Raw genomic sequence first — 15,982 nt, forward strand, 5'->3', positions numbered from 1 at the left:
GGCCAAAGCAGGTGGATCACCTGAGGTCTGGAGTTTGAGACCAGCCTGACCAACATGGAGAAGCCCCGTCGCTACTAAAAATACAAAATTATCTGGGTGTCGTGGCACATGCCTGTAATCCCAGCTACTTGGGAGGCTGAGGCAGGAGAATCACTTGAACCCGGGAGGCAGAGGTTGCAGTGAGCAGAGATCAAAGCACTCACTGCATTCCAGCCTGGGTGACAAGAGTGAAACCCCATCTCAAAAAAAAAAAAAAAAAAAAAAGCATTAGCTAGGATATGGGAAAATTGGAACCCTCATACATTGCTGGTGGGTTGTAAAATGTGCATTCACTTTTTAAAAAGTTTGGCAGTTCCTAAAAATGCTAAACATAGAATTACCATATAACCCAGCAATTTTACTCCTAGGTATACCCCTAAGAGAATTAAAACATAAGTTGACACAAAAACTTGTACACAAATGTTTTTAGCAGCATTATTTATAATAGCCAGGAGTGTAAACAACCCAAATGTTCATTAATTTTGTTAGTTAATGGATAAACAAAATATGGTCTAATCCATACAATGGAATATTATTTAGCCATGAAAAGGAATGAAGTGCTGATACCTGCTACACATCATGGATAAACCTTGAAAACATTCTGGTAAGTGAAATAAATCAGACACAAAAGGCCATATGTTTTATGATTCTGTTTATATGAAATGTCCAGAATAGGCAAATCTACAGAAAAAGAGGACATTAATGATTGCCATGGCATGGGAAGTGAGGGGAGAATGGACAGGGACTGATGATGGGTATGGGTTTGTTTTTTTTTTTTTGAAGTGATGAAAATGTTCCAAAGTTACATAGTGATATCATTGCACAACTCTGTGAATATACTAAAAATCAATGAATTGCACACTTTAAAATGGTGAGTTCTGGATGGGCGAGGTGGTTCACACCTGTAATCCCAGTACTTTGGAAGGCCGAGGCAGTCTGATCACCTGAGGTCAGGAGTTTGAGACCAGCCTGGCCAACATGGTGAAACCTGTCTCAACTAAAAATACAAACAAATTAGCTGGGCGTGGTGGCCCACGCCTGTAATCCTAGCTACTCAGGAGGCTGAGGCAGGAGAATAACTTGAACCCGGGAGGCGGAGATTGCAGTGAGGCGAGATTGTGTCACTGCACTCCAGCCTGGGCGACAAGAGTGAAACACTATCCCCACCCCCACCCCAAAAAAGGTGAGTTTTATGGAAAAAATCAGTATTATTTGTATTACTTAAAATGTTATAAAATTTAAGTTCACCTGTTTCTTTTGACCCTTTTAAATGTGCATACTAGAAAACTTTAAATTACTATATATGTGGCTTGTGTTATATTTTTATCAGATAGTGTTATTCTAGATGTTATATAGAAGACATAGAGAGTTTTAAACACCACTCTCTCACACCTTTCTGAAGGAATTGTACAACCCCATTGTAACATAAATAACAGTGAAAGCTTCTGTTGGGAGAAACAGTAGCTGACATTTGCTTTGGAAGCTGTAAAGTGTTTCATGCATGTTATGTCATTTTATCCTCACACCCTCCTGAGGGGCAGACGGGAAAAGGTTATTACTCCCGTTTTACATATGGAGACGCTGAGTCTTCAGGAATGGAGAGGGACTCATCTAGGGCTACAGAACCAGGTAATGAGCCCCTAGGCCTCAGGCACTAGACCCTAGGTCTGCAAAGTCCTGTCTGTCATAAGCCCTACATCTTCCTTCAGCTTCTCTCCCCAAAACCCCAACACGCTTACCCCCAAATTTGTCATGCGTGAGCAGAGAGCATCCTTCCAGACTCCCTCAGGGCCTCAGAGCTGATCCAAATGCCGTAAGAGGGGAGGCGTGCCAAGGCTGCCACCCTCATGCCATGGGCCACAGCTGTCACTGCAGAGTGGCAGGTGGACATTCAGCAGCTCTGCTCTCCTTAACCAACCAGTGATGCTTTGGTGTTACCCCAGAGATTCTGATGCAATTGGTCAGGGTTGAGGCCTGGGCACTGGGATTTTTTCTTTTTCTTTTTCTTTTTTTAATTCTCTTAGCATTCCAGTATAACATTGGGATTCTAAAAGCTCCCCTGATGATTCCAACATACAGCCAGGGTTGGGAACCCACCCCCAAACCAGTAGTTCCATACAAGCAGTTCATGGGCCAATTATACCTCACAGAGGTATTCTGTTGGGCTCTGAGATGTGAATTTAGATTTCATTTGGTTGTTAACATTTAAAAGCATGGAATTTTCACATAAAAACCTGAATTCCTAGCTGGGCATGGTGGCTCATACGTGTATGCTCAGCACTTTGGGAGGCTGAGGCTGGAGGATCTCTTGAGCTCAGGAATTCGAGACAAACCTGGGCAACATGGTGAGACCCCATCTCTGTTCTTTTAATTAAAAACAAAACTGACCAAAACAACAACAACAACAACAAAAATCCCTGAATTCTCGGCTTCTGTTGAGGACTGAGAAACTCTGGCGTTGTGCCTACACTCCTACATGGTGACCAGTGTCTGGGACTGGGTAGTGCTGTCCCTTTACACAGGCTGGGAGCCTCCAGTTCCCCACAGTCCACTCCAATCCTTATTGTCTCGCCAGTCCCTTCATGTATTTCCTTTATCTATCCAGCCCTTGCAGGGCTGCCCTGAGCCATTTATGTCCCTTGAAGGCTGGAAAACAGAGGCCTATAGACAAGTGTGGCAGCTGCAGACCTCCTCAGCTATTGCTTGGGCTAAGCAGACTTCTTTCTTTCCCAGCCGGAGAACATATTGTGCGTCAATCAGACAGGACATCAAATTAAGATCATTGACTTCGGGCTCGCCAGAAGGTAAGGGGATTTTACTTAGACACCTTAACAAAATTCCTTGGGACTCTTTGTGGCTCTCTGGGTATGGTTACTCCTGACCCAGCTAATGCTTGAGTTTTGGAACTGATGCAAGAAAGCTCTTGTGCACAGAGGCTGGTGGCCTTTGACTTGCAGACAGGCCTTGTTGCTCTTGCATGGGCTGGCTTTGTGTTGTGGGCTCTGCTTCTTCCTAAAAGGCTGTGGAATTAACTGAACTTCACTCCACCTATCTGAGAAAAGAGGACAGTGATGGTGAAGGGGGCTGTTGATCGAGGTGCTGGGCTGCTCAGTTCTGTGGGTTCCCCAGGCCTCCTGGGGCCAGGAGGTGCTGGGCTATGTGATGCATCTGCCACCATCCCTGCCCTCCAAGAAATGACCAGGTTAAATACAAAAAGCGAGCATGTGACGGTGTTGGGTGGCGCCATGGGTAGGTGTTTCTGTAACCTCTCAGGACTGGTTTAGATCTTGGTGAAATGGTGATGTAATACATTACCTGCTGGCATGGGGATGGTTATGAGCGTTAAATGAGAAAATACACAGACAATGTGGACCCATCCTATCCGGGAGGTTAGGTTCTCAAGTTTCAGGGCATAAAGTAAACATCGTAAGCCCAGCACAGTGGCTAACGCCTATAATCCCAACACTTTTGGGAGGCCAAGGAGGGAGGATCTCTTGACCCCAGGAATTCAAGACCAGCCTGGGCAATATAGCAAGACCTCATCTCTACAAAAAATACAAAAATTAGCCCAGCATGGTGGTGGGCACCTGTAGTCTCAGCAACTTGGGAGGCTGAGGTGGGAGGATCACTTGAGCCTGCAGTGAGCCAAAATCACACCATTACACTCCAGTCTGGGCAGTAGAGCTAGACCCTGTCTAAAAATAAATAAATAATAAAGTAAACATTGTATATTTATTATTATTATTATTATTATTTTGAGATGGAGTCTTACTCTGTTGCCCAGGCTGGAGTGCAGTGGTGCAATCTCTGTTCACTGCAACCTCTGCCTCCCGGATTCCAGCAATTCACCTGCCTTAGCCTCCCAAGTAGCTGAGATTACAGGCACCCGCCACCACACATGGCTAATTTTTGTATTTTTAGTAGAAATGGGGTTTCACTAAGTGGGCCAGACTGGTCTCAAACTCCTGACCTCAAGTGTTCCTCCTGCCGGAGACTCCCAAAGTGTTAGGATTACAGGCCTGAGCCACCACATCAGGCCCATTGTATACGATGTTAAAAATCTCATAGTCTCTTAAAATACCTGAAGGCTAGTGCAGTGTGGCGAATATTGCTGTGTAGCCCAGGGATGCCACACTACCCATGGCACCACCCAACACTGTCACATGCTCACTTTTTGTATTTAAACTGGTCATTTCCTGGAGGGCAGGGGTGGTGGCAGATGCATCACATAGCCCAGCACGCCCTGACCCCAGGAGGCCTGGGGAGCCCACAGAACTGAGCAGCCCAGCACCCTGCTCAGCGGCCCCCTTCACCATCACCCTACTCTCTTCACAGATAGGTGCTGTGAAGTCCAGTCACATGTGTGCTGAATACTGTGCGCCTGGAGAGCTCCTGCCCATGGCATGCATGCCCAGGGGTGTGGGTTCTTGGCAGTGGTAGTAGCAGACCCTTGGCATTTGGGAAGGCTTCCCCTAAACCTTCAGACATCCGCAGTTCGTAAACATGGCAGAAACATGGCAGTAGTTGTATGCCCAGCTTCCAGGATTCCTCCAGGATTCTGTTGCCTCCAAGAATGACATTTCTCTGGGAATCACATATCTTTTTTTCTTTTTTTTTTCTGAGACCGAATCTCATGCTGTCACCCAGGCTGGAGTGCAGTGGCGCAATCTCGTCTCACTGCAACCTCCGTCTCCTGGATTCAAGCAATTCTCCTGCCTCAGCCTTCCAAGTAGCTGGGGTTACAGGTGCCCGCCACCATGCCCAACTAATTTTTGTATTTTTAGTAGAGATGGGGTTTCATCACGTTGGCCAGGATGGTCTCGATCTCTTGACGTCATGATCCGCCTGCCTGACCTCCCAAAGTGTTGGGATTACAGGCATGAGCCACCATGGCAGGCCGAATCACATATCTTCTAGGTAGGTCTTTCAGCTACAGCTAAATTTTCAACTCTTCTGGAAGCTGCTTCTCTTTCCTAATGGCTGGCTGTTTTCTTTTTCTTCTTCTTCTTCTTCTTCTTTTTTTTTTTTTTGGACAGAGTCTCTCTCTGTCACCCAGGCTGGAGTGCAGTGGCGCAACCTCAGCTCACTGCAACCTCTGCCTCCTGGGTTCAAACAATTTTCCTGCCTCAGCCTCCCGAGTAGCTGGAACTACATGTGCCCGCCACCACGCCTGGCTAATTTTTGTATTTTTAGTGGAAACAGGGTTTCACCATGTTGGCCAGGCTAGTCTTGAACTCATGACTTCAAGTGATCTGCCCACCTCAGCCTCCCAAAGTGCTGGGATTACAGGCATGAGCCACCACGCCATGCCCTCCACCACATCCACGAGTGGAAGGAAACACAGCATCGCCCCTGGATGCAGAGCCGCGTGCCTGAGCTCAGCTCTGCCTTCCAGCACCTGCCTCCCAAGCAGCATCCACACCCTCAGTGCTGGTTTTCCTGGTCACTCCTCCACTGGTTGAAGTGTAAACGTTACCCATTTGCAGTGTGATGATGCATTTTCAGTGCCCCATGTGCTGCTAGTGTAAATGCAGGAGGAAGTTCACATCATCCCACGAGGCCTTCAGGGTCTCTATCACACAGTGTATTGTAGTTCATAAACAGAAAAAAATCACACGCGATCTACCATGTTAGCAAATTGCTTAGTATTTTCCCTGATAATATGCTATAAAATTCAGATGCCTCCCACACACTTGCATGTCATATACACTAGGGCAGTGTTTCTCAACCTATTTCATTATCGCTACCTGCCCTGTAGTGAGCCCTTTTTGACTTTATTTCCCCAATCGCCTAGTCCCCCAATGCCATGAAATTTAATACCACTGATGTACCATGTATCTGTTTATGTGCCGTGGCCCTTTGGAGAGCCACAAACCATTGTAATAGCTAAGACTGTTTTGTCCCCCAAGAACCAATGTTTGTCCCCCATGGGGCAATATTGTCTTCACTGAGAATGTACACGCTGGTGTATGCAGTACACGCTCAAATACCTGATGGTCCGCTGCCAAATGAGCATTTGCAGGGACACATTGTGAACACCGAGAAAGAAGCAACCACTGGACGCCCCTGGAGTCAGAGAAGGCTTTTCTGAGCAGTCGGCAGGGACTGGTGGACAGGATTTGCTGTCTGCAGGCAATGCTGCTATGCTGGCAAATGCTTCAGCACCAGCCCTGGGGGAGTGGGGAGTGAGAGGGGATGGGTTTGATTTGTAATCTTTGCCAGTGTTTGCTAATTACAAGCTACCAAGATGATATCACTGAAGGCGGAGCTGGAAGGAGAGGCACTCAGGACTCCTGTGCACCTGAGAGCCAGCTCTAGTGTAGCACTACCTGGAGGGGAGGTGGGGGGGCCCTGTGAGTTGTGGGCTGAGAACAGGGTGCACCCTGTATGTGCAGGCCGGTCGGGGGAAAATACAGTCGAAGATGAGGGCACTAATGGGGAATCCTGAATGCGGGGCTCACACGTCTGAACATTATCCTATAGGCCAGAGTCTTACCTGGTGGGGAGGTGAAAAGGGCTGTAGGTCAATTTACCAAAACTTAGTCAAACCAAAAACCTCCATGCCGAGTGGCTGTTTGGGGAAAAGCTCTCAAATTGTATTTCCTCTGCTCTCACACCACAGCAAACAACACTGAAGACTTCTGTGATCAAAAGCGGGCAGGTGGGTTCCCCACCAGCGAGCAGCGGATGCCAGCTGGGTGTCCTACAGTTCAGTTCTAACATCCCCTACTGGGAGACAGCATCAGATCCCACAGGTTGAGGGCTCAGTCCTCAAGGATACCCCCTCTTCCCCCAGTCACTGGTCACAAGTGCAGGCCTCTGGAGCTTCTGGTGGAATGTCTTCATGTTGGGGTTCCCACGACCCCCTCTTTGGGTTTGCTTAATTTGCCGGAATGGCTCAAAGAACTCAAGGAAACACTCACTTACATTTACCTGTTTATATTACAAAGAATACAGGTGAAGAGGGACATAGGGCGAGGTATGGGGAAAGGGGCATGGAGCTTCCATGCCTTCCCTGAGTGTCCTCTCTCCAGGAATCTCCCCGTTTTCAGCCCTCGGGAAGCTCTCCAACCCTGTCCTTTTGGGGTTTTATGGAGGCATCATTACATAGGCATGATTGACAATGGCACAGAAAGATGATTGGACAAAAAGCCCATGATCTAAACCCAGCAAGGCCTGTCTTTTTCTTAGCCTCTCTGTATTGCATTCCTTCCTTTAGGGTAGGGGGCAGGACCCTCTCTAGAATGAGGGTCTTTTGATCCACAGTCAGATTAGAGTCCTGCCTTGAACAGGTGAAAGAAGGACTGGAGAAGGACACAGAGAGAGAGATTCTCTCCTAAGGCCTAAAGTGTCCCAACATTATAACAAGGACTATGCAAGTTAGAAGCCAGAAAAAAAAATATATATATACACACATACATATATATACGTATATATATATAGATACACAGCCCACATATATATATGTATCTATATATGTATCTCATAACATGTATCTATCTATCTATCTATGTATCTATCTATCTACCTATCTATCTAACCATCTAGTCCCCTGGCCCAGTCCCTCAACCCCCGCCACCTTGCTGCTCTTTCACTGGATGGGCTCAGCTGTGTTGGCGCTGAGTCATTGTCTGCCTGGCTTTCAGCAAATTTGGAGGAGAGGAGACTGCTCTCTGAAAGCTGATTTAAAGGAAGCAGGGTATATTGGCAGAATATTCATTTTATTTATTTTATTATTGTTATTCTCAATTGCCTCATCTATAAAATGGGGATAATAATCCTACCTATTTCATAGGGCTCTTGGAAGGAGGGAAAGAGATGCTACGCATGTATAAAACTTTTAGCATAGTACCTGGCAAATAAAAAGTGCCCATGAAATTTTAGCTAGAGACTCTTTTTCTTCAAGAGTGCTTCTAAAACACACTATTTGCCCCCCTTTCCCACTCAGCCATTGACTCTCTTCCTAGCCTTAAACTTCATGTCCAGAACTTTTTCTAATTTTTTATTTTTGGAATTGTGGTTTAAAAAATACATAACATAAAAGTTATCACCTAGTGTCCATCAGTGGATAAAGAAACTGGGGTGTATATATGCAAATGAATACTGTTCTGCTTCAAAAGAGAAGGGAATCCTGTCATTTGCAGCAACATGGATGACTCTGTAGGGCATTATGTTAGGTGAAATAAACCAGGCTCAGAAAGACAAGTACCACGTGATCTCACTTAGGTGTGGAATCTGAAAAAGACAAACTCTTACAGGCAGAGTTGGATGGTGGTTACCGAAGGCAGGGCAGGTGGCACTGGGGAGATGTCGGCCAAAGGATACAATATTTCACTTAGAAAGGAGGAGTAAATTCAAGAGAGCCATTGTACAACATGGTGATTATAGTTAATAACAATGTATTGTATACTTGAGAATTGCCAAGAGAATAGACTTTAAGTGTTCTCACCATAAAAAATAAGTATGTGAGGTAATACATATGTTAATTAGCTTGATTTAGCCATCCCACAATGTACACATGTATCAAAGCATCATATATACCAGTTGGGTGTAGTGGCTCACGCATGTAATCCAGCACTTTGGGAGGCTGAGACAGGCGGAGTTTTTGAGCTCAGGAGTTTGAGACCAGCCTGGGCAACATGGTGAAACCTTATCTCTACAAAAAATACAAAAAATTAGTCAGATGTGGTGGCGTATGCCTGTAGCCCCAGATACTCAGGAGGCTGAGGTTAGAGAATTGCTTGAGCCTGGGAGGTGGAGGTTGCAGGGAGCTGAGATCTTATCACTGCACTCCAGCGTAGGTGACAGAGTGAGACCCTGTCTCAAAAAAAAAAAAAAAAAAGCGCCATATATACCATAAACATGTACAATCAGTACATTCATATTTTTGTGCAACCAATCTACAGAACTTTTTCATCTTGCAAAACTGAGATTCTATATCCATTAAATAATAACTTCCCATTTTCTGCCTGCCCCAACCCCTTCCTTATTTCTGTTTCTATAAATTTGACTACTGACAGAAGCAAACGCCTGGAGGAGGAAGACTGTAGTTTTCTGATTCTATCACTGACTTAGAAAAGCCTGAAGTTTGGGGCCTGGGATCTGAGTATTCCCCAGTAATTCACAAGTGTAGTGTGGGTGTGGGGTCCAGGCCATATGGCTGACGGGAAGTGGGGAATGTCTGCATCCCACCAGAAATGAGCCCCAGCATCCATATCTCCCAGGCCTCACCCCATGGTTCTTTGTACCCTCCCCTCCTCCCCAGGTACAAGCCTCGAGAGAAGCTGAAGGTGAACTTCGGCACTCCTGAGTTCCTGGCCCCAGAAGTCGTCAACTATGAGTTTGTCTCATTCCCCACGGACATGTGGAGTGTGGGAGTCATCACCTACATGCTGTGAGTGCTTAGCAGCCTGGCTCTGAAATGGGGATGGGGGTCATTTGTCTTCCTTTGGGTAGTCTTAGAAGCAAAATTTTGAGTACAAGTAGTCTATTTGGGAAGTATCCCCAGGAAACCCCACTAGAGGAATAGGGTAGGGAGACGGGGAAGGAAAGGAGCCAGGGAAGGGTATGTTATCAAGCCAGTTACCATATTTACAAGGCGGTCGTATTTCCAAGTTATGGTAGTAGGTTAATATTGAAAAAATTGAGATGTGCTGATATTATTCCCTGGAACAAAGGTCTAAAGGCCTGTTTCTTGGTGAGGAAGGCCTACTTGGGCTTCAGCAGCTGTATCAAAGTTATGGGTTGAGCTGGGCACGGTGGCTCATGCCTGTAATCACAGCACTTTGGGAGGCCAAGGTGGGAGGATTGCTTGAGCCAAAGAGTTCAAGACCAGCCTGGGCAACACAGAGAGACCCTGTCTACCAAAACCAAAAAAAATTAGCTGGGCATGGTGGTGCGTGCCTGTCGTCCCAGTTACTAGGGAGACTGAGGTGGGAGGATTGCTTGAGCCTGGGAGGTTGAGGCTGCAGTGAGCCCTGATCATGCCATTGCATTCCAGCCTGGGTGACAGAGCGAGACTCCATCTCAAAAAAAAAAAAAAAAAAAAGTTATGGCTTGAGCCATTGAATTTTTTGGTACTGAGACATAAAAGTAATAACTGAAAAAAACAAAAGTATTCATGACTCAGGAGTAAGGCCCAATTGTGGGCAACTAGAGTTTCATTCTGCTGGGGAACTCCAGAATCCGTCATGGAATACCCCCTGAGAGTTATTTCATCTAGGGGAGGGAGTTGGGGTATTTATACACTAACTCTTATAAGTTATTCCGTGTGGACTGATGGAGATGGGGTGGAATTTATTTCCTGATACTTCTGGGTGGGTAAAGCAAGCTTCAGCTGGAGAGAAAGCCTTCCAGCAGAGACATGCATGTGCTTTGGTACAAATGGAGCTGGATCATGCCTATAATCCCAGCACTTTGGGAGGCTGTGGCAGGAGGATTGGTTGAGCCCATGAGTTCGAGGCTGCGGTGAGCTATGATTGCACTCCAGCCTGGGTGACAGAATGAGGCCCTGTTTAAAGACAAAACAAAATAAAAACCCAAATGAGGCTGGAGTGCACTGAAGGGGTAAGGGGGTGGGGGGCAGGGCAGGATACCCTTTATGGCATCGTTGAACCCGTGCTCCCTGTTTTCTTCTCTGTCCGGCTGTGGACTTCCCGTGGCTGCTTTCTCAGAGGCAAAGTCATGTTTTGCTTCTGATCTTCTGATTATTGTGTAACTGCTATGCACTGTCCCTGCACTCGGATGTGTGAGCTGCACCAGGCTGGGGAAGTTCAGATCCCTGAGGCTGGCCGTCACGGTATCCTGCTTCTTTTACCCTCCCTCTAGCGGGAGCCTAATAAAGCCCATTTTCCTTTGGCTTGGGGCCTGGGTAGCATCTAAACAAGCCTGGCTGTCTCAAGGACATGGAAGGCTATTTCTATTTCTAAAATTAAATCAATGTGTACTTGATAACTGGGCATATGAAGTAGGGCCCTAATTTTACTCTTTACTTCAGGAATGAGGTGCAAAGAGGTGAGCACAAGAGGGGACTTATTCCAAAAATTCTTCCTGCCTCCAAATTTTAAATCCTTTCGTGTCCTCACTTTAATGAACACACTGGACCCCATCCTGTGGAGAAGTAGTGGGGATGCTTTTCTTTTGAACCCTCTTGGTTCTGGCTAGGTCCACTTGAACTCTGTAAGCTTCTCTATTCTGCCAATGCACGTTGGCAAATGTGGCCTCTACCTACTGATGGTCCTTTCTCTTTTCTGTAGACTCAGTGGCTTGTCCCCATTTCTCGGGGAAACAGATGCAGAGACCATGAATTTCATTGTAAACTGTAGCTGGGATTTTGATGCTGACACCTTTGAAGGGCTCTCGGAGGAGGCCAAGGACTTTGTTTCCCGGTTGCTGGTCAAAGAGAAGAGGTACCTTTCATCGCTTGTCACTCATGGGGACCCCAGGTCTGGGAGCTGGGCAGGACTGCTGACTGTGAAGGTCTTTCCTCCTGTGGACAAATTCCGTTCAAGATTTCTTAGTTTGCTACTTCTTTGGAAAAATAAAGGGAACAGAGAAAGGGACAAAGGAAATAAATGAAACAAACAAGTAGGGGCATAAAATACAGTTTTAGAAAGAAGCATATGTAGATTGGTCCTATCTGCAAGTTATCACTTGTCATAGGCTAAGGTTGAAAAAAACCTGAGCTATGCAGATGTTATTTGCAGAAGAAAGATCTGAATACCTTGTTTCTTGGTGAAGAAGATCTATTTAGGCTTCAGCATCTGTATCAAAGTCATGGGTCAAGCCATGTGAGTTTTTTGATACTCAGAATAAGGTAATAACTGGACATAACCAAAGGTATTAACAACCCAAGGCTAAGGCCTAAGAGTCTGGGCTCTAAGACAGCTTGTGTTTCCCTGACTTTTACAGTTTTGTTTCTTTCTGACTGTGAAAAGTTATGTGAGAGGAAAAAAAAAATCTAAGTCAGATGAACAAGTTGCCTTCATACACTGGAAGGAGAAATGAACTTCCTTCAAATTTCCTGTTCTTTTGCTTCTTTAAGAGCAATTCCAGGCATAGCTAGCCTTCCTACTGCCCTGCTTCAACTTCTTAGCCCGCTCTGGGAAGTGGTTGCTCCCAGAATCACTGGAATATGTTCCCGCTATAGAGGTCAGAGAACATTTTGCTGACGACCTTCTGGCACTTTGAAGGAAGGGAATTTTAGACACAAGGAGTTCCCTTTTTTGTACATGGCATGAATCTGCCTAAATGATTAATCTGTTCCACTGACTCAGGCTTCCTACCCAACTGAACAGATTTTTGGATGAGAAAATGCAACTCCAACTAAAAGTCTTAACTGCTGTTTGATTTCACAGCTGCAGAATGAGTGCCACACAGTGCCTGAAACACGAGTGGCTGAATAATTTGCCTGCCAAAGCTTCAAGATCCAAAACTCGTCTCAAATCCCAACTACTGCTGCAGAAATACATAGCTCAAAGAAAATGGAAGGTATTTGGTTTTTCTCTTAGTAAACGTGAAGTTTGTCATTCTAATCTGTCCTTTGAAAAAACTGCAGCTAAGTTTTCTTTACTTTTCTTTTTTTCTTATTTTTGGGTTTGTTTTTATAGACAGGGTCTTGCTCTGTTGCCCAGGCTAAAGTATAGTGGCATGATCATGGCTCACTGTAACCTTAAATTCCTGGGTTCAAGCAATCTTCTCACCTCAGCCTCCTAAGTAGCTGGGACTACAGGCATGTACCACCATGCCTTGCTAACTTTTCTATTTTTTGCACAGACAGGGTCTTTTAAGTTGCCTAGGATGGTCTTGAACTCCTGGCCTCAAGAAATCCTCCTGCCTCAGCCTCCCAAAGTGCTGGCATTACAGGCATGAGCCACTGTACCCAGCCTGTAGCCAAATTTTTACTTACATTTTGATTCCAAACAGAAAGATTATTTAGGGGGAAAAATCTCTCTCATGTCAAAAGCTGCTAACTTGATTTAAAAATGTCACAGAGCAAAAATAACTGGCATAAAACTTACATTTGGTTGTGCTTATATGGATACTTGAAGTGACAGAATGAAGCTTAAGCGTATGTTCTCAGTGGCAATCACAGTGAAGCTCCTGAACTAACTTCTTAGAGCTTGAGGCTTGATTCTTCCACATTTTAGAAGTGGGAGATAAGAAAGGCCTGTTAAACTTTTAAAACTTTATAATTTTGTTTACAACAGAATTCTTTAGTACCATGGACATAAAACCTATCTTAAAAGCAACTGTGGAAAAGGCCTTTGACAAAATTCAACAGCCCTTCATGCTAAAAACTCTCAATGAATTCGGTATTGATGGAACGTATCTCAAAATAATAAGAGCTATTTATGACCTGTCTCTTATACACATCTAGATGTGTATAAGAGACAGGAATCAACCCAAATGTCCATCAGTGACAGACTGGATTAAGAAAATGTGGCACATATACACCATGGAATACTATGCAGCCATAAAAAGGATGAGTTCATGTCCTTTGTAGGGACATGGATGCAGCTGGAAATCATAATTCTCAGCAAACTATCGCAAGAACAGAAAACCAAATACCGCATGTTCTCACTCATAGGTGGGAATTGAACAATGAGATCACTTGGACACAGGAAGGGGATCGTCACACACCGGGTCCTATTGTGGGGGGAGGGGGAGGGATAGCATTAGGAGATATACCTAATGTAAATGACAAGTTAATGGGTGCAGCACACCAACATGGCACATGTATACATATGTAACAAACCTGCATGTTGTGCACATGTACCCTAGATCTTAAAGTATAGTTAAAAAAAAAAAAAAGCAATTGTAATCCAGGGAAGTGGCTTCCAACAATTTAATATAGACTTAGATCCTCACTGGGGATCCAAAAGCACGAACAAAACTCTTTATGTATGGAGCCAGTACACAAGAATACCTATACGTGTACACACATACCGGGAAAGACACACACACACACACAACAAAAATTTGACTCAGGCATGGTGACCTACACCTATAGTCCCAGCTATTCGGGAGGCTGAGTGGGGAGGATCACTTGAATTCAGGAGTTTGAGGCTGCAGTGAGCCATGATCTCGCCAGTGTACTCCAGCCTGGGTGACAGAGTGAGACTCCCATCTCTGTTTTAAAAAAATCACAACATTTTCTGTAACAGAGTATGATGTATTCTGATATTTTCTATTCTGTGCCACTTGGCTTTATTTTTTAAATGCTGTTCACAACCCACCAATTTGATTTCATGACCCATTGCTTGGTTGTGAATCACAATTTGAAAAACACTGTTCTATCAAAGCACGATGTAGGCTGATAAAAAATAAAAATAAGACACTGTTCTAAGGTGCTCCATTTTTTAAATGTGAAAAGGGCAGGATAAGCCTGGGTAACATAGTGGAGACATATCTCTACATAAACAAGACAGAAATTAGCTGGGCGTGGTGGCGTTTGCCTGTAGTCCCAGCTACTTGGGAGGCTGAGGTGGGAGGATCGCTTGAACCCAGGAGGTGGAGGTTGCAGTGAGTCAAGATCATGCCACTGCACTCCAGCCTGGGCAACAGAGCCAGACCCCATCCCCACCCCCACCCCCCCTTAAAAAAAAAAAGAAAAAAAGGGGGTAGGATGATATATCTTCCCACTTCATATTTACTCCCAACATGCCCCTGAAAGTCATATGATTATTCTATAATTATTTTAGAAACTTGTTTTTCCTTTAGGTGATCAGATTTAAACCAACCCCAGCAGCTGGACTCACTTAAATCCTTTTATTGTTTCTTCATAAAGCAACTGGTCTGAAATATATGCTTTTTCTTTTCTTTTATTCTCTCTTTGCCTCAAGAAACATTTCTATGTGGTGACTGCTGCCAACAGGTTAAGGAAATTTCCGACTTCTCCCTAACCTTCAACTCTGCTGCTCCAGTGGGTCCAGAAATTACTGAGGCCAGTGGTGAAGTGAAGAGATGACTCGAAAATTTAAATAATTTGGCTTTTTGGTATTATTGATTCCACTTATTTTGTAAAAATGGTTATGGCTGCTGCCTTCCTTGTGGATGAAAAGTGGCTGTAAAGAAGCTTCCTAAGAACGTTTTTTTTCTGCCTTGTAAGATCACTACGTGTGAAATGCTCTGTGTACCTTTCAAATATACCTACTTTTGGTGGTAAGTGTAGGGATGCTTTAGGTAGGTACTTTGCATATGTCGAATTTAAATTCTAAACTCACACTGATTAAATAACTCAGTAGACTACTTTGCAGGGGCCATGTTATTCGTATTATCTCCTCCAGTACAAAGAATTCCTAGAATTTTGATTTGCTCAGGTATGAGCTGACATTTTATTGTACTACCCCATTCTTGTGTCAAGCCATGTGGATTTAGGACAGTGATCTTCAAACTTGCTTTAACTTATGCTCCCTCTTGAGAATCAGCATCACTTGAAATGTCAAAATATGTCAACTCTCATAGCCAAATCGGAGCAGTGATCATTTTGAATGTGCTTTTTAAATCTCCACACACCTGCACCTCTCTGGTAATTCTGCCCTGTCCTAACCCCTCTGTCTTAGTTACACATTTCTGGTCTTGTAAGTCTGGAAGCTGATAGGCCATTTATGAAAGAGATAAGAATGTAATGAGGTTCAGCTTTCTGAGAAAACACAGAAATGATATATCCTGAGACATCAAGGAGAGCGGCTCTTCTGCTGCCTCAGGCTGTAGCACGCTCGATGTTGTCACTCTACACGTACACTTCCTATATACATGTACAGTTGACCCTTGAACAGGGTTTGAACTGCACGGTCGACTTATACGTGGATTTTCTTCTGCCTTTGCCACCCCTGGGACAGCAACACCGTGCTCTCCTCTTCATCCCACTCCGCAGCTTACTCAACAGGAAGATGACGAAGATGAACACCTTTATGATGATTCACTTTCACTTAATGAATAG

The 15,982-nt window shown here is 44.7% G+C and overlaps 1 protein-coding gene across 1 annotated transcript in view; it reads left to right on the forward strand.

Moving 5' to 3' along the window:
• The window catches only part of MYLK3 (myosin light chain kinase 3), a 39,954-nt gene extending 24,292 nt beyond the window's left edge, over window positions 1-15,662 (forward strand). Inside the window, exons 9-13 of the mRNA XM_012002458.1 lie at window positions 2,773-2,843; window positions 9,305-9,433; window positions 11,295-11,447; window positions 12,396-12,528; window positions 14,883-15,662. Coding sequence (XP_011857848.1) covers window positions 2,773-2,843; window positions 9,305-9,433; window positions 11,295-11,447; window positions 12,396-12,528; window positions 14,883-14,942 — 546 coding nt within the window. The 3' untranslated portion in view covers window positions 14,943-15,662. The remainder of the gene's footprint in view (window positions 1-2,772; window positions 2,844-9,304; window positions 9,434-11,294; window positions 11,448-12,395; window positions 12,529-14,882) is intronic.
• Window positions 15,663-15,982: the final 320 nt, after the last annotated feature.

This window comes from Mandrillus leucophaeus, unplaced genomic scaffold, assembly GCF_000951045.1.
Source record: "Mandrillus leucophaeus isolate KB7577 unplaced genomic scaffold, Mleu.le_1.0 Scaffold689, whole genome shotgun sequence".
NCBI classification, from domain to species: Eukaryota; Metazoa; Chordata; class Mammalia; order Primates; family Cercopithecidae; genus Mandrillus; species Mandrillus leucophaeus.